At 38.5% G+C, this 26906-nt stretch overlaps 3 protein-coding genes across 4 annotated transcripts in view; 1 reads left to right on the plus strand and 2 right to left on the minus strand.

The window, feature by feature from the left end:
* Nucleotides 1-19047, plus strand: part of LOC125239727 — a 62431-nt gene extending 43384 nt beyond the window's left edge. For both annotated transcript variants that reach the window (XM_048147369.1, XM_048147370.1), the window contains 8 exons: nt 834-962; nt 2875-3305; nt 4751-4902; nt 5415-5542; nt 6600-7004; nt 9157-9297; nt 10335-10475; nt 17998-19047. In XM_048147369.1, the coding sequence (XP_048003326.1) occupies nt 834-962; nt 2875-3305; nt 4751-4902; nt 5415-5542; nt 6600-7004; nt 9157-9297; nt 10335-10475; nt 17998-18131 (1661 nt within the window). In that variant the 3' untranslated portion in view covers nt 18132-19047. The remainder of the gene's footprint in view (nt 1-833; nt 963-2874; nt 3306-4750; nt 4903-5414; nt 5543-6599; nt 7005-9156; nt 9298-10334; nt 10476-17997) is intronic.
* LOC125239728 lies at nt 14603-15749 on the minus strand. The gene is made up of 2 exons (XM_048147371.1): nt 15169-15749; nt 14603-14806 (listed from the first exon to the last, which is right to left on the minus strand). The coding sequence occupies exons 1-2, from the start codon at nt 15731-15733 to the stop codon at nt 14628-14630; spliced, it is 744 nt and encodes a 247-aa protein (XP_048003328.1). The 5' UTR covers nt 15734-15749; the 3' UTR covers nt 14603-14627.
* Nucleotides 19048-26634: 7587 nt separating the features above from the next.
* Nucleotides 26635-26906, minus strand: part of LOC125239790 (double-stranded RNA-specific editase Adar) — an 87421-nt gene continuing 87149 nt past the window's right edge. The window contains exon 20 of the mRNA XM_048147476.1: nt 26635-26791. Within this exon, the coding sequence (XP_048003433.1) occupies nt 26663-26791 (129 nt within the window). The 3' untranslated portion in view covers nt 26635-26662. The remainder of the gene's footprint in view (nt 26792-26906) is intronic.

The raw sequence follows: 26906 nt of genomic DNA on the forward strand, positions 1-26906 counted from the left end.
GAAGTGAAAGCGTCATTCTGCTCCCTTGTGACCATTGAGGTATATGTACTACGTACTAGAGGCGACGTTACTAAGAGAATTTTTAACACACCCCACTGCGGTCCATGGACCGCAACGTTGTCAGTCGTCTACAGGCCCTTGCAGTGCAGTGATGTGCCGTGATTCATTTACAATCCACTACAAGACTAGAAAAAGTTAACCGCGCAGATGTGCCATTTACATTGTTCCTACTAATGTGTTTCTCCTCTAATATATTTGCGAAATATTTCTAATATAAATAATTCTAATATATTTCTATTTGGAAAATTATTAGGTAACTACTTACTACTTCATGAATTATGTTACTATAATATTAAAAAAGTTTATTTGTTTATAAATTGTTAATATTTTTTGAGTGAAATTGTATTTGTAGCACGCTCACTTTTTGCAGTTTTCTTTGGCCTGGTCATGAAAAAAGGGAACAATGGATACGCTTTATCCAAAAATTGTGCTGAGGAAACTTGGTTACCAACTGACCACACATATTGTTCATTCATTGTATTTTAAAGAAGAAAATAAGTACAGTACAATTATATTATTTTGTATTGTTTAAGTTGTAAATAAATAAATCATTTTGACTAGAATAGCCGTATTTTAACTAAATGTAAAGTTCCCATTAGGCAGAATATAATAATGTGTCACATCTGATGGTAGACCTACTCTATGCGTAAATGGCCGCTCCCCCCACCCCGCGCATTTGTCAGCATGTGCAGTGTTTTCGCTTGGCAACGTCGCCTCTAGTACGTAGTACATATACCTCAATGCTTGTGACACAATCTATTTTCTGTTCACAGCGCCAAAGTCCTCAAAGCCGCGGCCGGCGGGCAAAGAGCACCTACACCCAGAGCCTAAAGTAGAGTGCGTGGTTCTTCACCAGCCAGAGACACCCAAAGTCGATGTCATCTTCGTGCATGGACTCTATGGTGAGTACTCAGAACACACAGTACTAGCACAGTATAATAAAGAGTACTATCGTAGGTACCTACAGTATGGCCACTCCCCCTCCCCGCTGAAAGTGCCGCCCACCCCCTCTTGGTTACCTCACAGTTACCGTCTGTCAAAAACGCGAACAGTCGACCTATCATATTTCACTCATACAATCATGGTACGCGTTCACCTACACGAGTTTAGACTGTGTGCGTAGGAACCCGCCTCTTTCATATATTTGATCGCCAGTGTCCGAGGTGTGCCTATACTTCCGATATCGGATCGGATAGTGTGAACGTACTTAAACATTAGATATGGGTCGCGGAAGTCAACCAAAGACAATTCAGCATTGTTTCAGCACAATGGGTGACTTATGACCCCGTGTTAGTTAATTATGTTACTCAATGACAAGCTAATCTATTCTGCTATGTGCATGTGCTGCCTATAGTAGAACATGATAGGTACACAGCCTACCGTCAAAAAGTTCAAGATGTTTTTATTTCGTTAGTTTTTTTTGTCTGAAAGCTGAGTTAGTCGGGAGTATTCTTAGCAATGTTTCATGAAAATCGGTCTATACTATGTCACGGTCGGGAGTTTTTTCAAAATTTTAATATTATGGTTATTGACGGTGTATTTTCCTCGCTATAGTGAGGGGGAAAGTTTAGTGTTACACACGGGTGCAATGTATTTGGCAGGGGAAAATGAAATTGTGTACTTTTTATAAGTAGCGTACCTAAATCGGTAAACCACTCATTGTCGCATTGTTAGCCGACAGACCGCAAATCGGCGGAAGTGGTTGTTGATACGCGCCGAGTTACAACAGTTTAATAATCTGCTCTGACAATTGATCTAGGACCTAGATCTAGATTCTAGGTTGTAGTGAGAAATGAGGTCAGTACATTACGAGCACACAATTATTGTCCCAGATTTGTAAGAACCTCTCTTTGACACATGACAGCGTCCACAATACGCAAACTCGCGCAACCTAATGAACTTAATTTTAAATAAAATCCTGTAATAATATTTCAAAAAATCAAGTACCTAAAAACAATGTTTCGCTTACTTTAAACATAATCTAGCATATGTTACATTTTTGCGGATCTTCGTTAGTGAGTATTTTACGTTATTATTTTATCACGCAGGATTTACTTATCATGTCATTTATCATTCATATATATTTTTAAACTAGTGCTGTGGCAGTCTGTCATTTCGATTCAAATGACATTTCAGTAAGTTGATATATAGAAATCGTATATTTGTTTTAGCGCCTCCTTGTACATAGGGCCTAAGCGATTAAACCAATTCGAAATGAATCGTTAGATTTGGCAAACGATACGTCTTAGCCACATCGCAACATACTTCAAAACAAATGTGTCAAAAATGTGAACTTACAAATCCAGGACAACGATCGTAAACAGAGACCAAATGTAGCCTATGTCACTCTCCATCCCTTCAACTATCTCCACTTAAAAAATCACGCCAATTGTCGCTCCATTTTGCCGTGAAAGACGGACTAACAAACAGACACACACTTTCCCATTTAATTTTTTTTACTCGCCTATTGTAGTGTCCCACTGCTGGGCAAAGACCTCCCCTCGCTTCTTCCACACAACCCTGTCACGATCGTAACCCTGCCAGCGTGAATAGAATGTGTCCAATCTCTTCTTCGGTCTGCCGGAACCCCGGCCTGCACCCTCTACGGTGTCCCGTGGGTCCCACTCGGTAACCATTTTAGCCCACCGTTCAGGGTGCATGCGGCAGACATGTCCAGCCCAGCGGTCTTAGCACCTACATCTGCAACTTGAGTTCTGGAGCGCAGTTCCGTGTTTCTGATTCGATCAGTTCTGCGAACACAGTTTAGCGCTCCATCGCTCGCTGGCAAAATTAAGTATGGATTTTTATTTCCAGGTTCCCTGGGCAACACTTGGAGACAAGGGGAATGGAGATCCAAATACAAAATAGAACCCAACAAAATATCCCTCCGACGACCCAGTTCCATACCTGCCTGTGATTGTAACAAAGAAAAACACACATTCAATGAAGATGCAAACAACATTGAAAGTATTAAAAACAGTATCAAACTAGAAAACGAAAACATACTCAATTTCAACGACAAAGAAATAACTTTTACTAACATAAATGAATATTATAAGAAAAGAATAAGTAATGACGACATGTTTACTGAGAAGTTTTATAAAGATGGTGACCAGTGTGAAGTTGTTGATAATTATGATACACAAGCGAAGTTCGTTAGAGATTTGTTCAATATGGAGAATTTGAAAGTGGAGAAGAAGGAGAATGATAATTGTAGGTGTCGGGCGGAGGAGAAACGGTGTGAAGTAAGTTGCCAAGTTTTTATTTTATAGCCTGTCAACCAAATTTTGGCAGTAGCAATGTACATCAAACTAAAGTATGGTATCCCTATGAAACGTACAAAAACCAGCAATGTACGTCGAACAGCCACAGATATTTTTTTTCAAGGGGCTCGCTCCTTCCTTTCGAATTAGATAATGTATTAAAAAGGGACGGATATGTGCTAGTTATTTCTCTTTTTGGTAGGACGGAGATTTCCATAGATAAGATACAAATGACACGCGAACTTCCACCGATTTTCAAAACTAGTGTTGCTAGCCCGCGATTTTTCAAATTTGCCGCCTTTTTCTAGTGACAAGATTTGGTAGGCGGTCTTTATCTTACAAATATTCATTTTTAGGGTTCCGTACCAAAAAGGTACAACAGGAACCCTTATGGTGCGACTCTGTCCGTCTGTCTGTCCGTCTGTCACATTCCTAAATATCTCGAGAACTACTAATGCTATCAACTTGAAATTTGGAATAGTTATGAACATTGTAAACCTCTACAAATAGAAAGTATAATTTTTTTAAATATAATAATTTTAATTGTAGAAAATGGCCAAAATGAAAGGGGGGCAAACTGTAAATTTCAAGTTACTAGGTCAAGTGGGGTATCGTTGGAAAGAGCTCAAATTGAACGTAAATAAGCAATTTTTTATAATTTTTTTGTTGTGGAAAAAAAAAGAATTTTGAAGGAAAATATAAAAAAAATACCGTTCCCCCCCTTTATCTCCGAAGTTTACCAACGAAAAATTATGAAAATTTTAGTAAACATTGGTTTTATGCTAAATATTACAGGAAATATATAATCGTGTTTGTATTTTGAATACTTTTTTTTTAATTCACAAAAAACTTTTCAGATTTTTACTTTCAATTTACCCACCCTTGCGAATGTATATCGTACTTCAAATTAATACGAGATGTTACGTAAACCATCTTCTGTCCAATAAAGTAAAAACTGTTTAAATCGGTTAACATTATAAAGAATTATCCCTGAAAAACCAGGTCGCGCAAATTAGTTAGCAAATTGACCGGGAGATGGCGCTATACACAATAATACTCATTAGTGCCTATACTTTTGTCTTCTAGTCAAGTCATTGGAGTTATATGAAAATATGAGATTATTTTTACTAGGTAGATTGAAAGAAAGTTTGTACGGAACCCTCGGTGGGCGAGTCCGACTCGCACTTGGCCGGTTTTTTTTATAATAGAAACCTTTTCATTCTTAATGCTTAGTTGTTCGCTTGTAATTCATTAATAAGTCTCTAATTTTTGTGTTATTGGAGTGGTCCAGTCTACTTACTAAAATACCTTTTAAAATAGCTTTTAGTACTCGTATCTACAACCTTATATCGTATCTACTATACTTACTTTCGCCGAATCCATAAAAATCAAGTTTTTTTTTTAATTTTAACATTTTTAACCCTCAGGTCGGCTGTGGCTGTATTTGTGACGAGTGCTATTCCGCATGCTGGCCCCGCGACTGGATTAAGGAGGACTACCCCCATGCTAGGGTCATTTCCATTAACTATACTAGTGACCCTCACTTGTGGAGACCTTTGTGGATCAAGCAGTGTAAACGGTATGTCATCATTGTCATCAATATCATCATCATAATTCTTGTTAGAGTCTGGATCAAAGTCTATCTGTCTGTCTGACTGCCTGTCTGTCTGTCTGTCTAATATACTACACCAGTGACCCACACCTTTAAATACCTCTTTGGCTCTTACAGTGCAAACGGTATATCTTTATCAATATCATCATAATTACTTTTGTTAGGGTCCGGAATGTCTGAATCAAAGTCTACCCTCACCCTATTATCATTTTATTCATTTAAATCATCAGATTCATCTATATAAACTATACTAGTCACTTGTGGAGACCTCTTTGGATCAAAGTCATCAAAGAGTATGTCACCATCACCATTACTTTTGTTAGAGCCTGGATCAGGAGATATTATTGAACGAAATTCACGACATTCAAAAATTGTCTCCCTGAAACCGGAAATCCGTTAACATTTTAGTCCACCAGACTTATCTTTACAAAAATGGAAATGAACTCTCAAACTGAATTGAACTTAATTTACATTTACAGATTGCATCTTCACGAGCGAGCAGAACAAATGATCAGCCAGCTGCTAACGTTGGGTGTGGGACGTCGTCCCATCGTGTGGGTGGGACACTCCAAGGGGGGGCTCTTCATCAAGCAGATATACTGCGAAGGTAATCCATAATACCAAAGACATATAACTTCGTATAGACAGATAAGTCTAAGAAAAAAACGTACCTCAGTTCCATAAAGAAAAAGGTACGGTGGTCTAGATGGCGTTACACCTTTGGTGGAATCTCGGCTAGATGGCACTAATATTAATATTTGACATTTTAACACATATCAAGCTAAGAATATGGGCGAAATTGTCAAAACTGAGGTTCTAAAGTTGTAAGCCTGTGTCGAGAGTCGAGAGATGGCAGTCTATGCACTGTGATTACACATTTTACTTTGACAGTAACTCTCTATAAAACTCGATCCTCTTTGATAATACTAATGTTATAAATGGGTGTGCACAGTACAATAAAGAGTAGTACCTACCGTACAGTATGGACACACCCGCTCCCCGCTGAAAGTGCCGCCCACCCGTTCTCGGTTACCTCACAGTTACTGTCTGTCAAAAACGCGACCAGTCGACCTGTCATATTTCACTCACACAAGCATGGTACGCGTTCACCTACACGAGCTTAGACTGTGTGCGTAGGAACGCGCCTCTTTCATATATTTGATCGCCAGTGTCCTAGGTATGGTGTGTGTCTGTTTACGGCAAAACGGAGCGACGAATTGACGTCATATTGTAAGTGGAGATAGTTGAATGAATGGAGAGTGACATAGGCTACTTTTTGTTTCTTTCTAATCCCCCACTTCCTTAAAATGGGGGGTGGAAGTTGGTATGGAGCATTCCGCAACTTTCGAATTTAACGCGAGCGAAGCCACGGGCGAAAGCTAGTACCTATTACATATATGAGCTTACCGTAGTAATCTGTGATTCTTAATGTCCTATAAATACAACATATGTATGTATAGGACATTAACATACAATCACGCCTGTATCCCATAAAGGGGTAGGCAGAGCACATGAACTACAAGTTTCAGTGCCACTCTTGGCAAAAAGGGGTTGAAATAAAACGAAATTGTGACATTAATGTCCTATAATGAAAAAAAAAGTAAAGGTACCTATTGCTAACGGTTCTAAATGAGAAGAAGTAAAATATAATCTTTTTTTTTCAGCCTACGAAGCCTACATCAAACTTAATGGGAATCAAAATGAAGAAACAAACAATATAAATGAACAAAACTGCGACGAATATGACAAAGACAACGAAATGAATCACAAAACTGACAGTAATATAGACAATAACAACATAAATATTGAAGAAAATAAGGATATTGATAATATAAGTGTAAAAAGACATTTAGATTTAAATGAAACAGACTTTTATGAACAAGTTTATGAAGAAAGCATAGAATCTAATAGAATTAGGGAAAATGATAATTCCAGCAGTATAAATGATAATTGTAAGAATAATATAGAGTTAAGATATGATGATATTTACGATAGCTCGGCTAGTGAAAGTTCTTGTGATTTACGAGAAACTAAGGATGGGAATGGTTCAGGGTCTTCAAACGTAGAAGGTAAGCGTCTTCTATCTATAACTATATTTATCTGTGAAATAAATGGTCCTGACAGACTGACGGACGAACAAAAAAATGATCCTATAGATTAGATTTCTTTATTTCATGACAAAAATTACACTATAAATTTGCTACATGTCAAAATTATGTTTTCCCCTCACTAGCTCGGAAACACGTGTTTTGTCCTTTAACACCAGCGGGTAAAAACGCATTTTATCCACTAGTGGGTAAAGTAATTTGACCTTGAATAAAGTCAAATTAACTGCTTTAAAATTGATAAAATTAGGTGAATCTAGTAATAAAGATGATTTACCACCTGTGGAACTACTTGGAAGCAGTGATAAACGCATTTTTTGCGTTGTAGTTTCCTCGCTATAGTGAGGGGAAAAGTTTTGTGTTACACTCGGGTGCAAATGTATTTTACTTCTCGTGTGTTAAAAAACTCGCAAGTTCAGGATTCTATTCTCGAACCACTCGCTTCGCTCGTGGTTCAACTATAGAATCCTTTCACTTGCTCGTTTTTCAATTCCACACTCGGCGTTAAAATACAACTTTGCCCCCTTGTATAACAAATAACTATTATCTTCTCATCATGATCGTCAAAAATTACATAATAGATTTCAAATAATAATAATTATGAGACTCAATATTATTATGAACAATAATTACAACAATAAATTGCTCTGATAATTAGGTTAGATTAAGATCATAATATATATGTAATGAACTATTCATAAGAGCTTGTAACTAGGCCTACATGAATAAAGATATTTTGAATTGAATTGAATTGAATAATTGTCTCCCAATAAGGATCGTCATTTACAAAGAAAGAAAATACACATGCCAAGCTAAATAAAATTAATAAATTAAGTTACAATATCATGAAATTATCACGAGGCAAGAAAATATTATATAACAGAGAAATATAGGTATCATAATATCATCGGTTATTAAAAATTCAAATCCATGTACTCATTTACAGAGTACAGGGGGTTAAGTATCTAACAAAAGGTTTCTCAATTTGCGCTTAAATGCTTCGTCACATATAACCCGCGCAAGCGAATGATTCCAATATTGAACCGCCAGCGGCAGCGTAGGGTAGGAGAAGTGGAATTTTGAGCGTTGGAGGGTTAAACAAACTTTGCCACCGAGTGAAACAAAATCTTTCTCCTTGCGTTATCCCGGCATTTGCCACGGCTCATGGGAGCCTGGGGTCCGCTTTGACAGCTAATCCCAAGATGTGGCGTAGGCACTAGTTTTTACGAAAGCGCCTGCCACCTGACCTTCCAACCCAAAGGGTAAACTAGACCTTATTGGGATTAGTCCGGTTTCCTCACGATGTTTTCCTTCACCGAAAAGCGACTGGCAAATATCAAATAACATTCGCAGATAAATTCCGAAAAACTCATTGGTGCGAGCCGGGATTCGAACCCGCGACCGAACGAATGTCGCACGCACTTACCGCTAGGCTACCAGCGCTTCACACAAATCAAATTCAAAATTTTCACGACACCAACACGAATAAAATACTAACCTTAAAATATCAAACCAAATCAAATTCGTCAATTTATGAAACATTTATTATACTAAAATCATCAACTATACGTCAATTCTACAAGCCAGCTTAAGCAAGTTAAAATTTGTATGAAAATACTTTGCACTTTTGTGGATAAAATGAAACTTAGATTTCGTTTTTCAAAGACAGCCTTCAAACCGTTATCATGTACTTGCGGCAAAACCTTTAAATTTTGTTTTCGCTCGAAAAACCGCTATTTTTAAACCGGTTTTTAGGGGAACGCTTTCATAAAGGTTTCGTTCGATTAACCGGTTTAGAACAAAATAAACCGCTATACTCCGCAGTATGATAGGTAATACTGTTCTAACCAAACAAGAAAAGTCGCTGCCTGAACGTAGGTATTTACACGGTGTCGGTGCGTCTTGCCGCTCGTCGAATAAACCGGTTTATTTCGGTTAAAATAAAGTTCTCATAACGTTCGCGTTCTTTAGAATGTTCGGAGTAAAATCGAAATAAACCGGTTTTAACCGGTAAAAAAATAAACCGGTTCCGAGCCTTGGTGAAAAGGTCTTTATTCAATAAGCATAAGCTATCAAAAAACCGAATAAATTAATGAATTCAATGTTTCCTCATCAGAAGACCTGTCCCAGCGCGCTCAACTCTGGTCCCTAAGCTCCGGGTTCATGTTCTATTCGGTCCCGCACCGCGGGTCCCCACTCGCTGACATCAAGACACCGCTGACTGCGCGCTCCATCGAACTACTGGAGATGGGACAAGGTATGCCTAATCATATCAAAATATTTATTCGTAATAAACTTAAAAACTACACATTATACAAAAAAAGTACGTATGACTAAAACATAGAGGAAGAGTTGTAACTCCATACATCAGTAAGTAAATGCAAGTTATTTGTAGTGACATCTAGCGTCAATCACGCGTCAAATAGTATCTAATTGCGCAGGAAGGCATTTTTTTATTTTATTTGTGTGCAAGCAGAAACAACCTCTTCACGCTACGCGCAGGGACTGAATGAGGCAACATATTATAAGTCCATGGACTTACTTATGTTCGTAGCGCAAACTTTTCTCGTCTTTTTTTTTTAATACTACGTCGGTGGCAAACAAGCGTACGGCCCGCCTGATGGAAAGCGGTCACCGTAACCTATGGACGCCTGCAACTCAAAGAGTGTCACATGCGCGTTGCCACCCCATTAGAAACTTGTACATTCCCTTTTGCTGTGTTAAATACACAGTAAAAAGGAGTGTACAAGTTCCAAGGAGGATTCGGGTTGCCGACGACTCAAAGGACAATAGACGGAAAGTCAGTTCTGTAAGTCCTCCCGTCATCAGCACACCGCACCCTCGTTGAGCTCTGGCAGCCTTACTCACCGGCAGGAACACAACACTATGAGTAGGGTCTAGTGCTATTTGGCTGCGGTCTTCTGTAAGGCGGAGGTACTACCCCAGTTGGGCTCTGCCCTAGATTCGAGCGAGACGATATCCGCTGTGCCGTACCACACAAAGCGGAATATCATTCGCTATGCCCTACCCCCTACAAGTCCTCTTAGTACATCCATACTAATATTATAAATGGGAAAGTGTGTGTGTCTGTTTGTTTGTCCGTCTTTCACGGCAAAACGGAGCGACGAATTGACGTGATTTTTTAAGTGGAGATAGTTGAAGGGATGGAGAGTGACATAGGCTACTTTTTGTCTCTTTCTAACGCGAGCGAAGCCGCGGGCAAAAGCTAGTTATACCTAAATGAGAGAGATAGAGCTTTTCTGTGATATTATTTAATTTATTGATTGTCCACAGACTGTTCGCTAGTGCGGGGGCTCCACGCGCGCTGGCTGAGCGCGGCCGCGCGCTCGCCGCCGCTGGTGCGGAGTCTCGTGGAGACCACCAGGACGCTCATGGCTGTGCTTTGGCTTAGGATAGTCAGCACCGACTCTGCTGGTAAATAACTTTCTATTCTAATTCTTATAAACAAATTTAATGTCATTCGCAGTTCGAAAGCGATAGTTGGTGATTGAAACGTCGGAAAAAGGTGGATAAACTATTTTTTTCAGTACAGATGGTGTTTTTTTTACGCACTAGTGCGAGAAGTGGTTCATTATATGCAAGGTCAAAACTTAGGAGGGCCATCTGTACTGAAAAACGTCGTACGATACGCGTGCGAAAAGGAAATTCGTAACTTCTGTCGATTTAAAACACTCCCTTCGGTCGTGTTTTAATTTATCGCCATTTCGAACTTCCTTTTTTACGCACTTGTGTCGTAATGTACTATTTTAATCGAGTTTCTTACGAAAGTGATACTATTAAGTTCATGTGTTTTGGTATTACACCTGTTGGCAAACCTTAATAAATAAATAAATAAATATTCTATTGCTCCTGACTATCTCTAGTAACTATAATAGTTACGTTAGAGATGCATCGCGCTCCGCTTATTATGGTAAGTTATAACGGTAGTATGTAGTAACTCAGTTCGCGGAGTCTAGTGGAGACGACCAGGGGCCCGTTTCTCGAAAGGTACAAGCCTTGTATTACAAGTGCGCGAACTGTCAAATCGTATGGGTTGTCATGGAAACACACTTGTAATACAAGGCTTGTACCTTTCGAGAAACGGGCCACTGGACGCTCATGGCCGTGCTCTGGTTCAGGATAGTCAGCACTGATTCCGCTGGTAAGTTATTATTATTCAGATTTGTAAGTTCACATTTTTGACACATTTGTTTTAAAGTATGTTGCGATGTGGCTAAGACGTATCGTTTGCCAAATCTAACGATTAATTTCGAATTGGTTGAATCGATTAGGCCCTATGTACAAGGAGGCGCTTAAACAAATATGTATACGATTTCTATCAACTTACTGAAATGTCATTTGAATCGTCAATTTACATAACGTCACATTTAGAATAAGTATGATTTTTCATTTCGAAGCACCTACTCTTTCTGATTATGTTTTTTTATTTCCGCTACCCAAAGGTTGTCTGGTAGAGATTGCTCTTTAGCGATAAGACCGCCTGTTGTCTGCCTCTATTTATAATCATTTGTTTTGTCTCCGCTGTATCTTTTTTCTGTATCTCTTGCTGAGGTGTGCCAATAAAGAGTATTCTATCTATCTATCTATTTGAATCGAAATGACAGACTGCCACAGCACTAGTTTAAAAATAAAAATGAATGATAAATTACATAATAAGTAAATCCGGCGTGATAAATTAATATCGTAAAATACTCACTAACGAAGATCCGCAAAAATGTAACATGTGTTAGACTATGTTTAAAGTAAGCGAAATATTGTTTTTAAGTACTTGATTTTTTTTAACATTATTACAGGATTTTATTTAAAATTTCATTAGGTTGCGCGAGTTTACGTTTTGTGGACGATGTCATGTATCAAAAAGAGGATCTTACAAATCTGGGACAGAACATAGTTTCACCACACCTCGGACACTGGCGATCAAATATATGAAAGAGGCGCGTTCCTAGCACACATTCTCAGCTCGTGTAGGTGAACGCGTACCATGCTTGTATGAGTGAGATATGACAAGACGACTGCTCACGTTTTTGACCGGCAGTAACTGTGAGGTAACCGAGAGGGGGTGGGCGGCACTGATGGAAGGAAACGATGACTTGGCTATGAAGATGGTTTATTACATGAACGGAGAACGGAAGACACTGATACAATTTAGGATGTTAATAGTAGTAGGATCGAAACAAGAATGAATTCCCAACGCACCAGAACATTCATCTGACTTTTTATTCAAACATTTAAATTATGTTCTAAGTGCGTTTATGTGGTTACCTAACATTTTCTTTGGTTTACAAAGCATGCTGATTTTTCCAACACTGGCCCTTAAACCAAAAACAGTCTTGTTTCAACACACAAACAAATTCATAACTAAAGAAGTGACCTACACTTCACAGTAACAATAAATCAATTAACAAAAACATATGCACTGAACTTTCGCTACAATGCATCAACTAAGTTCAGTTATTCACATTATGAATTGTAATTATATTGATATGCAATCATTTAAATATCATGTAATCACTATCATGTATAAGCAAACTAACAAGTAACTGAAATAACCATGATGGTAATTACATTAAGAACACATTCTTAACTATCAAATAAATACAGAGTTTTAACGCATTTACTTACATGAAAGTAACATGAGCTGTCTCACAAACTTATAGTGTTTAACTTTACACAACGCCTTTGTCAGTATATCTGCCAACATATCATTTGTATTAAGATACTCAATAGTAATCGTATTACTATTCACAAGTTGCCGAATAAAGTGGTGGCGAATATCTATATGCTTACTCCTAGCATGATGTAAAGAGTTCCTACACAATTTCTGCGCTGACTGATTGTCATTGAAAATTGTCGGCACAATTTCTTCGTTAATAATTTCTTTTAGAAATGTACGAATAAACAAACCCTCTTTACAGGAGTTCGACAAAGAATAGTATTCGGCTTCGGTTGAGCTAAGGCTAACTGTTTTTTGTTTACAACTTGCCCAAGTAACAATTGACTCACCTACTTTGAAGACATATCCCGTGTACGACCACCTGTCCACGGTGTCTCCACCCCAGTCTGCATCTGCGAATCCAGTGATGTCCAGCTGCTTGCCTTTCTTAAAAGTCAAACGGAGATCCATGGTACCTTTCAAGTAGCGCAGGACTCTTTTCGCCGCTTTCCAGTGGGTCTCTGTAAATGATTCATTAAATTGACTTAAGTAGCTGACTGCGTACGCAATGTCTGGTCGGGTACAGATAGCAATATACATTAGTGAACCTACTAAACCTCTATAATCATAGGTATCATCTCTTTGATTTCCCTTAGGTAAATTAAGTCCGGTTTCCATAGGAGTAGGTGAACACTTACATTCTTCCATTTTATATTTCTTCAGCACCATCGCGATATAGTTCGATTGATCAAGAGTAATTTGGTTTTCTTCCCTACACAATCTCATACCTAATACTTGATGAGCTGGCCCTAGATCTGTCATGTCAAATTCTTTCATTAACTTGACTTTGACATCTAGCTTATCACGTTCATTAATTACCTGTTGAAAACAATATGATGTCGTCAACGTAAAGAGCAATGATTATAAGCGACCCCTTTTGGCGCTGAAAATAGACACAAGGCTCAGATGACGACTTCTTGAACTTCAACTTATTACAGAGAACATGATCAATCTTCTCGTACCATGCCTTTGAAGCTTGTTTCAACCCGTAAATAGCTTTATTTAATTTGTAGACCTTACTTTCTTGACCTTTAACTACAAAGCGTTCACCGTTCAATCCACGTTTCACTTTGAACACCCATTTGCATTTGACAGGTTTTTGTGACTCTCGTCGATCTGTCAATGTCCAACATTTGTTCTTAATAAATGAGTTGTACTCACAAGACATAGCTTCTTTCCAATTGTCTGCATCTGGACCACTCAGTGCTTCTCGTACAGTTCGTGGAGCATCTGGATCGCACGTACCCGCCAATAATCCGGAAAGTATCGAACCCGATGAACTGTCATATTCCGAAGTTTCCGTACTCTCCTCCTCTGGAATATAAGTTTTATCGGCCGGATCATCACATTCACTAGAGCTAGACGAATCATGAATTGTGATCGTACTCGTTCGATCGCTTGTATTCTGAGAATTTGTTATCAAATTAGCAACATCAGACGTTCCACTCACTACAGATGTTTCTGTTTGTACAGAAGATGGGTCAGACAATTTGAACTCAACATTTTTATTTACATCTGCACTTTTAGTTTGTGTAAATATTTCAGTTGACACAATGACACTGTCAATGCCATCATTTGATGCTTTTTCAATGAACGTATTTTCTAAAAAGGTTACATCTCGGGCTTTGATGCATTTTGTTGGTTGTTCCGGGTCTACGAGCCTGTAACCCTTTGTATGCTCACAATACCCAACAAAAATGTACTTTTTGCATTTCGGATCTAATTTCGAACGCTTTGAAGTCATAGCATAAGCCACAGAACCAAAGATACGTAAATGACTCAGTGATACCTTTTTGCCACTCCACTTTTCTTCAGAAGTGCTCCCCAGTACAGCTTTCGTAGGACAACGGTTCTTAACGTAGACTGCCGTGTTGACAGCTTCCGCCCAAAATTCGTTGCTCAGGCCTGCATCTTGTAGCATGCACCTTGCCGCCTGCATCACTGTCCTGTTCGCGCGCTCCGCGACCCCGTTCTGGGCAGCGCAGCCAGGAACTGTTGTTTGATGCACGATGCCATTGCTCCTGAGGTATGCCTGAAAAGCAGAACTGGTGTATTCCCCTCCGTTGTCGCTGCGTAGCGATTTTATCCTTTTACCTGTCTGGTTCTCCACTAAAGCCTTAAACTCTTTGAACCTATCAAATACTTCACCTTTTTTATTTAAAAAGTACACAAACGTCTTCCTAGAATAATCATCTATGAAGAGCAAAAAATATCTAGCACCGCTGAATGAGGCCGATGGTAGCGGTCCACAGACGTCTGTATGCACTAAACCCAGGACCTCTTTAGCCCTGTTGTGAGATTTCTTCGGAAACGGTACCTTACTCGCTTTGCCTTGGACACACGCTATACACGTTTCAAAATCTCTACTATCATACGATATACCAGAAGCCATACCTTTTCTTAAAAGTTCCATGCTTCTTCTGTTGAGATGCGAAAGACGACGATGCCAAACTTTCTCTGAAGCTGCAGAGACAGTTTCGTCGCTAGAAACCGCACGCTCCTCCTCCACTGCTGCGTTGGCCACCTGTTTGTTCTGTAAAGGAACCTTCGAACAAGCCTCAACAGTGTCAAGGATATACACGTCATTTTTCAAAGTAGCCGTCGCGGCAATAACCCCATTATCTAAAATTTCACAACCATCGGAGTCGAATACTATCTTATAGCCTTTTTTAGCCATGGCACTTACTGACAATAAGTTAGCTGCTAAGTTAGGTACATAATACACGTCACTTATAGTCTTTACATTGCCATCACGTTGTTCCACGTTAACATTGCCTCTACCAGCCGTAAATAGTTTATCTCCGTTAGCCACAGTCACTTGCAACGATTTATCTGACTTCATGTCACTCATCATGTTCACATCTCGACAAAGATGACTCGCCGACCCACTGTCCACGTACCAAAGATCACTTTCAACGTTCACCGACAGCGCCGTGAGCAGAACCTTTGACGATGACATCACCTTGCTACTTTTCTTTTTGTTTAACGTCGGACAATCTTTCTTGATATGTCCCATCTTTTTACAAGCAAAATACCTGGGAGGCTTCCTCGCAGCCGCCAGAGCTGTAACTCCATCTCCGTCGCGTTTGCTGTCCTCACGTCGCAACGTCTCTTGCAGCAACTTCGCCGATACAACTTCGCTAGTCAACTTGAGGTCTGAGTTCTCAATTGCCATGATCAGCGGGTCGTAGTCCTCAGGAAGTCCGCTCAGCATGATTACCGCAACAAAGTCATCATCCAACTTTGCATCGATATCTTGTAACTGTTGTGCGACGTTCGTGATTCTGTTTACATATTTTTCCATACTTTGACATTCCGTCAACTTTGTGCTAAACAAAGTTCGCAACAGGCCTAGTCTCCGACATAATCCCTTATCTTCATAAGCATTCTGAAGATTCTTCCATGCTTTGTGTGCCGAGGTCACGTTCCTTATGTGCACGAAGGCCGTCGACTGCACGGATAATGCAATGCGTGCGAGCGCTTTCTGGCTTTTCTTCGCATCTTCGGATTTTTTCTCGTCAACCTCTTTTTCCACAAATTCCCATAGATCTTCGTGAATCAACACCATTTTCATCATAAATTTCCAAGAACTATAGTTTTCAATTCCCTTTAGTTTTTCCATTACGAGTGGAGCTGAGGAACTTATACTGGACGACGCCATTGCCGTCGGCAACCGTATTAACTATATTCACTTTTTATCGCTCAAAACTTGATTTTTATTGGAAGAGCGCAGGCCCATGACCTGATGGAAGGAAACGATGACTTGGCTATGAAGATGGTTTATTACATGAACGGAGAACGGAAGACACTGATACAATTTAGGATGTTAATAGTAGTAGGATCGAAACAAGAATGAATTCCCAACGCACCAGAACATTCATCTGACTTTTTATTCAAACATTTAAATTATGTTCTAAGTGCGTTTATGTGGTTACCTAACATTTTCTTTGGTTTACAAAGCATGCTGATTTTTCCATTTTTCAGCGGGGAGCGGGAGTGGCCACGATAGTACTCTTTATTATACTGTGATCTAATAGACAATACTAAGTATAATGTATAACGTAGTATAAGAACGTTTTCACATTATCCGGATATCGGAAGGATATTAAAGGCAAAAATCAAAGATGGCGCCTTCAATTGTAAGGATATCAGTCTGATATCGGATCTTATTCTGTGAAAGCGCACTAATGGCTCCGGGTAGTCACCAAGCAAAATGTTTTTTTCATTCGTAATTTCACGGAAACGATCGTATTTGTCGTATTTGCTCAGACAATGGTTTTCCGTAGTAATACGAAGGAATAATTTTTTCCCCTCACTAGCTCGGAAACACGTGTATTGTCCTTTAATACCAGCGGGTAAAAACGCATTTTATCCACTAGTGGGTAAAGTAATTTGACCTTGAATAAAGTCAAATTAACTGCTTTAAAATTGATATAAGTAGGTGAATCTAGTAATAAAGATGATTTACCACCTGTGGAACTACTGAAAGCAGTGATAAACGCATTTTTTGCGTTGTAGTTTTCTCGCTATAGTGAGGGGAAAAGTTTTGTGTTACACTCGGGTGCAAATGTATTTTACTTCTCGTGTGTTAAAAAACTCGCAAGTTCAGGATTATATTCTCGAACTACTCGCTTCGCTCGTGGTTCAACTATAGAATCCTTTCACTTGCTCGTTTTTCAATTCCACACTCGGCGTTAAAATACAACTTTGCCCCCTTGTATAACAAATAACTATTGCACTTTATTTCTTAATTCTTTACAACTAGGGAACAAATCAAATTATTTTATTGAATATTTTTTTATTTATACTTTTTCAAGTAATTACACTACTATATATAAATTACTAGCTTTTGTCCGCGGCTTCGCTCGCGTTAGAAAGAGAAAAAAATAGCCTATGTCACTCTCCATCCCTTCAACTATATCCACTTAAAAATCACGTCAATTCGTCGCTCCGTTTTGCCGTGAAAGACGGACAAACAAACAGACACACACACTTTCCCATTTATAATATTAGTATGGATATGGATAAATTGAAATAGATATCATATCATACGCGAATGAAAAAACGACAAGGCCCACTGGTGGCCGAGTCGGGAATCGAACCGAAGCCGCGTAAGCCGAAGACCCGGGTGCGATTCCCGGCTAGGCCACCAGTGGGCCTTGTCCTCTTTTCTTTCGTGTATGATATCTATTTCAATTTATAATTATGACTTCTTTGTTTCAGATGCTGGTATAGGCGCACTATGTGGTGTTTCGGTGGACCACCGTGAAATCTGCAAGCCTTCTAGCCGACACTGCATTCTTTATACAGAACTAAAAGCGCTTATACACGCCGCTTTAGAAAAGTGCGGGAAGTAGCGCCATCTAGTAGTGAATAGCTGAACAACAATTGATATTTTGTGGTATAGTTATAAACTTAAATATTGCTCCGATGGTGGTATATTCATGCGAGACGTTCTCAGATATGTCGATAATATAATATTTGAGGCTGCATTATCTACACGGAATTCAAAACGCTTGTAATTGCTGCTTAAAGTGCGGGAAGTAGCGTCATCTTGTGGTGAGTAGCAGTACTAGAAGTTTGGAGATATACAAATCGTCACTACTTTTAAAAAATCTCGTATCTCACGCTGTTCCTCAAAGTTAAAACGCAGTAAGTCTATATGCATTCCATACATACTTACTACAATTTTCTTTTCATTGACAGACGAAGATACAAGTTTTTTTAAATGTAGTGACGAAATCTGCATTTGATGTGCACACTTCAAAGCGCTTTTGAATAACGCGAAGTAATGCCACCTAGCGGTAAATAGCTAAACTACAACTGATAATGCTTAGAAAATAAGTAAAATTAAGTGAAGTTAAAAAATTGAATGCCATAAAAAGTGCCACAATGTGGCTGTGTGTTTGTGATACTGATAAAAATTTAGTTATGATTAATTAAAAAAAAATCAGAACATGTACTGACTTATAAGATCCTACCATTTGAGCAGTCATTTTTAACCATAGAGGAAAATAAGGGAAGAGTTATAACTCCATACATCAGTAAATGTGAGTTATTTGTAGTGACATCTACCGTCGATCACGCGTCAAATTAATAACGTAAATTATCAGTACCAGTACTCGACACTAGATCTCGAGTCTTAACAGTCTGCCAAAAAAATAATATTAAAACAGTTTACAACTTATATTACAAGCAGAAGGCATTGAAAACAGAATACTGATTAATACTATTGTAATATGAGCAAAAAATTGATGAGCTTTTCGTTCGTCGCGACATCTATTGACAAGTAGCAGTACTGATAATTTACGCTATTTGACGCGTGATTAAGGCGTTATCGACGCTAGATGTCACTACAAATAACTCTCATTTCGCTTCCCTTATTCCTCTATGTTTGTAACACATGGCCAACCTAATCTTGGCATTAAGAAAAATTCATTTTCAATCAATTTTTAAGTGTTATGGCTCCTTGATGATTCCGCCAACGTCAAGGTTTAGGAGCACACGCGTTGTATGAAGACAATTGACCGGTGAGCCCTACATTTTCCAAATTTGCCAAGATTTGTTTGACCGTCTATAGGTATCGTACCTGCGATATTTATATTCCACTATTTATTTTATGTCTATATACTCTTTATCAATATTTTTTTACGCAATACCATTTTTCTTTACAATACAATTTTCGTAAGTGTAAGCGCACCTTTAAGAAACAATCATTCCATAGAACGTGTATATTTATGTGTATATTAAACCCCCTTATTCATAGAAAAGCTATGTCATGCCATGAAATGATTAGTTAAAAAAGTGTTTTGTCCCTTTCTAACAAATACATAAGTCAACATGACACAAAGGGACGAAACACTTAAAAATCGGCCCCTTGATTAGTTGAGTCTCACACATTCGAAATCAGATTTTTTTTTAATGAATAATAAGCAAAGAGGATCGAGTATTATAGAGAGTTACTGTCAAAGTAAAATGTGTAATCACAGTGCACAGACTGCCATCTCTCGACACAAGCTTAAAATTTTTAAACATCAATTTTGACAATTTGGACCATATGTTATTATGGCATATTCTTAGCTTGATGTGTTAAAATGTCATATATTAATATTAGCGCCAACTAGCCGAGCGTCCCCCAAAGGTGTAACGCCATTTAGGCCACCGTACCTTTTTATGGTTCTGATATTTGATATTTGATATTTGTTATTTGCCAGTAGCTTTCCGGTGAAGGAAAACATCGTGAGGAAACCGGACTAATTCCAATAAGGTCTAGTTTACCCTTCGGGTTGGAAGGTCAGATGGCAGTCGCTTTCGTAAAAACTAGTGCCTACGCCAAATCTTGGGATTAGTTGTCAAAGCGGACCCCAGGCTCCCATGAGCCGTGGCAAAAGCCGGGATAACGCAAGGAGGATGATGATGATGACCTTTTTATGGTTCTAAGGTACGTTTTTTTTTCTTAGACTGTAGCTGTCTATACGGAATTACATATATTTGACGACCGGTCTGGCTCAGTCGGTAGTGACCCTGCCTGCTGAGCCGCGGTCCCAGGTTCGAATCCCGGTAAGGGCATTTATTTGTGTGATGAGCACAGATATTTGTTCCTGAGTCATGGATGTTTTCTATGTATATAAGTATGTATTTATCTATTTAAGTATGTATATCGTCGCTTAGCACCTATAGTACAAGCTTTGCTTAGTTTGGGGCTAAGTTGATCTGTGTAAGATGTCCCCCAATATTTATTTATTTATTATTTATTTATTTATATGTCTCTGATAATCGGACAAGAATATATCTTCAAAAGACGCATTTAACCCACCAGACGCAAATACCCCGATTGACCTTGTTTAGTTTTTGTCAAAGGCATATATAACTCCGTATAAGACAGATAATAGTCTAAAAAAAAACGTACCTTAGTACCATACAGAAAAAGATACGGTGGCCTAGACGGCATTACACCTTTGGGCTACGCTCAGCTAGATGGCGCTAATATTAATATTTGACATTTTAACACATATCAAGCTAAGAATATGGACCAAATTGTCAAAACTGAGGTTCAAAAGTTCTAAGCCTGTGTTAAGAGATGGCAGTCTATGCACTGTGATTACACATTTTACTTCGACAGTAACTCTCTATAATACTCGATACTCTTTGGTTTTTGTCAAATTTACACTAGTTATTGCTTCAAATCAGTGATATTAAGATAATAGTTGTTATATTCTACTTACGTTATTGTAAATATGAAATGAAAATACATCGTTACCTGTAATTAGCTTTATTATTAATAAAATTACGCGTTAAATATTGTTTTATTTTTTCAACGTTTATTTAATTATTATTCAGACCTTTATCTGCTATACACTAGCGAAGAAATGTGTGCCTCTCAAGTAAAATGTACAAAATTGTCATTTAAGCATACGGACGCTTTAAGGAATTAGTATAAAGATACAGACAAATTTCGTCCTTATTGTAAGAGACAAAGTTCTTTTTACTTAAGTACGTCACATATACCTAATATTAACTAAGTTTCTTACATTTCAGAAACCATAGAAAAATATAAGTAAGGAAATAGTGGTAACTATCGACATAAAACAGTTTTTGTACCGAAACGCGAATTTTGTAGTCGACATCTAGCGACGAGTAGCGGAATTATTAGTATCACTACTCGACACTATGTGTCAAAAAGAACAAAAACTGCAATATTAAATCAGTTTACAACTTGTTACCGAGTACAATTTAAGCTAGAGTTGAAAATAGAATACCGATTGTAATATTAACTAAAAATTTTTGAGTATTAGACATTTCGTCGTGACATCTATTGACAAGTAGCAGTAGCTACTTGACGCTAGTGTCGACTACGAAATTACCCTAGTACCCAAACTCTGTGACACGTTGGGGGGGGGGGGGGGAGGGGGGATTTATAACTTCATTTATAAATAATTAAATACTACTGTGGGATATGGGTTAAATTGTGGCGTAGGCGAGAGGCTGGCAACCTGTCACTGCAATGTCACAGTTTCGTTTTCTTTCAACCCCTTAACCCCTTAAGAGTGGCACTGAAATCTGAGTAGTTTCATGTGCTCTGCCTATCCCTTCATGGGACACAGGCGTGATTGTACGTATGTATGTACATGAAAACTACAGGGGCAGGGGGGGATCTTGGCATATACTACGCTTGGTAACCCAGGAGGGGGAGGGGGGCCAAAAACGGCACAAATACGGTCACGTAGTTTGGGTATGTTCCCTAATGTGCAACCTAGCAAAAAAGAGTACAAAACAATAGGGGCGCCACCGCTTCGCATGTCGCAACTATTGTCACTTTTATATAAGAGCAGTAAGTGATGCTATGACAAAACTAGTTCTCTTTTTTGCGAAGCTGTATGGAGTTGTTGCTCTTTCCTTACATGTATTTCTCTATGCGGAAACGAAATACAAGAGAAACCTTATTATTTAAGAATTGTGCATTTATTTATTGGTAACTAACAATACTGATCAAATATAGACTTACTTTCAAAAGAAATGTAATATGTGAATCTTCAACGCAGGTCCTTATGTTCCAAGCATAGATGAATAAGTGAGGAAAGTACACACATCAGTAAATGCAAGTTATTTGTAGTGACACCTAGCGTCAAATAACGTAAATTATCAGTACCACTACTCGACACTAGGTGTCAACAGTATCGCGTCTGCCAAAAATGTAATATTAAAACAGTTTACAACTTATATTACAAGCATAAGGAATTGAAAACAGAGTACTGATTAATACTATTGTAATAGCTAAAAATTGTCGAGCATTAGACTTTTTGTTCGTCGCGACATCTATTGACAAGTAGCAGTACTGATAGTTTACGCTAGTTGACGCGTGATTGACGCTAGATGTCACTTAACTTGCATTTACTCCCTTACTTATTCCTCAATGGTTCCAAATATAAAATAGCTACAAACCTAGGTCAGTAAAGTAAGAAATGACTCAGATCGGTAATTGTCTGCCGAGGCAGAGCCGAGGGCAACAAACATGTGATCTGAGGCTTTTACTTATTGGCGTGCCTTTCCAACAAAGGTGCGCTACGTGGATGTGTTTGATATCAACCAATCAGCTTAGTCGAATCACTTAGCGCTGGTGGGAACGGGTTCAACTAAGCTAGTGGATATTACACACATATTTTTTTTCAAAGTTGTCCACCCCACTTTTTTTTGGGTTTGGAATTTTTTATGTGTTTTCCACTCAGAATCGAGAGCTCTTTCAATCCTAATAGGAGAAAAAAAGTGTCCCAAGGTTTTTTTCCCATTCCGTTACCATTTTTTTCATACATTTTGTATGGCGGTAACGGAATGGAAGGTCTGGAAAATGTATGGAAATCTTGGGACTTTTTTTTCTCCTATCAGGATCGAAAGACCTCGCGATTCTGAGTATGAATCGCGTAAAATATATGTTACAAAAAAAGTGGGGTGGGCAACTTTGGTAAAAAAAAAAGGCCCATATCATGTCATGTCATGAATCTAAATGTAACAGCTTCTTATTATAATGACATCTTATTAAACATATTAAAACTTAAATTATCGACATAAAAAAAAAAACTTATTCGGACCAGTTAAAAATGCGTCTTTGGTACCTTTTTCTAATTGACAATAAGAATAAAAATTATGCTTAACAAGACATACAGAGATATTTTGAAAACAATTACTTATAAGTACAGAAAATTAAGCTATTGATCGACCAATGCTCACGCAAATCACGATAGTAAATTACTTAAACATAATCTGGTACAACGACTTTGTAAGAAAAAGCCGTGAAAATGTAAGCGTAACGGCCCAGCCGACAGCGGTGAGCGGCAGCCATACGTGCGAATGAAAAGTCCCATCGCTGTGTCTCGCTCCAATGTATGGCCGCCGCTCACTGCTGCCGCGCTTAGACCAATGTCGTGGCTGGGCCGTAAGGCACGGGTCCCACCGCAAGCTAGTAAACTATGAGCTATCAGCTATAAAAACGAACAAAAGATAAGCACTCCCGCGTAAATAAAAGAGACACGGCGATGTTTATAGTTACTCGCCCAGCGGTGAGCTATCAATATCGCCGTGTCTCTTTTTTGCACGGGGGTGCTTATCTTTTGTTCGTTTTTATAGCCGATAGCTCATAGCTTACTAGCTCGCGGTGGCACTGGCCCAAGGCACTGGTCCCGCCAAAACCGAGTAAGCGATGCGCTATTGGCATTAGAAACGGACAAAAGACAGTCGCTTCCGTGTAGGGTTGTAAATAGAAAAAAAAACGAATGTTTTTTTTTTCAGTATTATGAAAAAAAATGATGATATTGATAAAAATATTAATTTGGAAATTTGCGGTTCAAATGTAAGTGAAGCTTGTGTCAGATGTTATTGCGCGCGTCGCCCTTCCGTCTAGATCAGTCGCACCCTATATGTAGCGCAGTGCAGCGAGCCATATTTTAAATAGGGAATCAGCTTTGTATTATTAATATTATTTAGATACAGTCAAGTAAGTTTATGTTAATATGCCTTGTTTAAGTTAAGAATACAAGTTGTTCTTACAGAAGACCACAGTCAAATATCACTAGACCCTACTCATAGTGTTGTGTTCATGTCGGTGAGTAAGGCTGCCAGAGCTCAACGAGGGCCTTCCACGCCCTGTCAAAAATATTTTGCAGTACAGATGGTGTTTTTTACGCACTAGTTCGAGAAGTTGTTCTTTATATGCCAGGTCGAAACTTCGGAGGCTCATCTGTACTGAAAAACGTCGTACGATACACGTGCGAAAAGGAAATTCGTAACTCGTGTCGATTTAAAACACGACCGAAATGTCAGGTCCAAAGTTCGGAGGGCCATCTGTACTGAAAAACGTCGTACGATACACAAAAGGAAATTCGTAACTCGTGTCGCTTTAAAACACTCCCTTCGGTCGTGTTTTAATTTATCGCCACTCGTTTCGAACTTCCTTTTTTACGCACTTGTATCGTAATGTACTATTGCACTAAATCTGCAGTATTTGTGAAAACGATTACTTTCTCCCTCTCCGTAACTCCATCAATCTTATCAACATACTTGAATGTAACTCAGTGTTATCATTTTGTGTTACATGTACATTACAATTATTTTTACTTTTTTCAGCAGGTCTATACTGATGGTAATTTGAATTTAATTTGTCATTTGCATCATTTATTTCAGTTAAATCATTAGTACTATCATTAAAAACGTTTCTATATTTTGTAGAATTAACACCGTTTTTATCATTTTTGAGCAGTAAATGATTTTCTTTACCTATCTGCAACTCTTTTACTTTCTCTGTTAATTTCCTTATATCGTTTTCAGTAAGTTGATCTTTTATTTTATCGAATCCACCGATAAATATAGCATTTTCATTTTTAGTTTTATTTGCAAATACAGTTTTATCCAGTTTGCTAACATTCCTGTGATATGCTTTATCATTAGTACTATCTTTAGGGTCATTATTGTTGTGTTTATTAAAATCATTGACTTTGGGTTGACGTAGATTTTCTCTTTTTAAGTTTTTTATACTTTCAATTGGTTGATGGCAATTTGTATCTGAAGCGTTGTCTCTCGTCATGTTTTTATTTTGTGTAAGTTGTTGCATGCTCTCAATTCTTTCATTATTGTCTTCAAAATTTGAGTCCCAATCATTGAAATCTTTTTGATCGTTGAACTTAGGTTGGCGTAGTTTGACAATAGATATATCTTCGTTTTTATATGCTGCTCGTCTTCCTAATTGTCTAAGTTTATCTAGACGAGAGGTTCTTTTCAAGGTGCCTTCATTATTGTTAAGGGCATTATCATTTAAATTAATAATATCAATCGTCATGTTACATTCATTTACATCCGTATTATTTCGTTCTTTATTGTCAGGCCTTAAATTATTTTGTACGTTTTCAGTTTTATTTTCGATTACATTTTTATCACGATATTCATTTATTTTCTGTTCCCAATATTGGTTAGTTTTTGGATCATTGCTTGCATTAGCCTTTTTATTTTCTTTAATATAGCTCGACCCTAGTCTTACTTTATCTTTAAAATCACCATTGACTTGACTATAATATTTTTTGTTGTCTGTGTAAATGCCCTCGCATTTTTCTTTTTCAAAACCGCTCATTTGTTTGGATATAACTGGGTCAATTGCAATTCTACGTAAATCGTTTCTCGCCCGACCTTTTCCATTAATGTCCCATTCATCATTGTTATAATTTTGTTTAGTCACATTCTTGCAGTTTCGTCTACCTACTTCAACCCCGTCTCTACTAAAAGCTCTTTCTTTCCTACCTTGGTCGTTTTTCCTTTCTGCATTATTTGTGCTACCTTTATTTGCCTTTCCACATTGCTTATTTTTATCTCTATTTCCATTATTTCTACCCGTACCAACAATAATCCTATCAAAGCATGCATTACCTTCCTTAATCAGATCATCTTTATCACTTTGTATAATATGTCTACTCCTATCTTCATAATTTTCGTCCCATCCATCGTCGCCCTTACCTTCCTCAAATTTACTACCACGATAATTTCCATTGTTTGATTGAACTCCTCTTTCACTACCTTGACTATATCCACTATTACCCGACTGAGCCCTTACTTCACTACCTTGACTATTCCCACTACCTGGCTGAGCTCTATCCTCAAATGCACTATGACTGTTATCAGTATTTATCTCACTGTTCCCTGACCGACTCCCTATTCCACTACCTTGACTGTAGACATATTTTTCTGCTACTTGACCTCTATCCTTATCCGTACCTTCATCAAACGCACTAAGTTGAGAGTATCCAGTACTGTTCCCTGACTGACTCCCTTGACTGTATCCACTAGTTGGAGCGGCAGCACGCGGCTGCGCTGGCGGCGGCTGCACGGCGCTACAGGGGGGCGCGCGGTCCTAGGCGAAGAGCGCGGCGGGCGCGGCGTCGCGGATCTCGCACACGAACTGATCCTGCTCTATCGGCTTCTTGATCCAGCGCCCGAGCTTGGCTTTGTCGAACGCTTCGATTAGTCGCTCCTTGGCCACCTGGGGGAAATCAAAATTAATAGTTATTTGTTTTAAAAGGGGGCAAAGTTGTTTAACCGCATCTGCCAAAATTAATACCCGAGTAAGCGAAAGACTCGCTACGCTCAAGGTTCAA

This window comes from Leguminivora glycinivorella, chromosome 26 (genome assembly GCF_023078275.1).
Source record: "Leguminivora glycinivorella isolate SPB_JAAS2020 chromosome 26, LegGlyc_1.1, whole genome shotgun sequence".
Lineage (NCBI taxonomy): Eukaryota > Metazoa > Arthropoda > Insecta > Lepidoptera > Tortricidae > Leguminivora > Leguminivora glycinivorella.

Coding starts and splice junctions, on each gene's coding strand:
- LOC125239728 (XM_048147371.1), bottom strand. CDS start 15,733: ATGTCATCGTCAAAGGTTCTGCTCACGGCGCTGTCGGTGAACGTTGAA. Junction 14,807..15,168: donor CATGGAACTTTTAAGAAAAG/GTATGGCTTCTG, acceptor TCTGCTTTTCAG/GCATACCTCAGGAGCAATGG.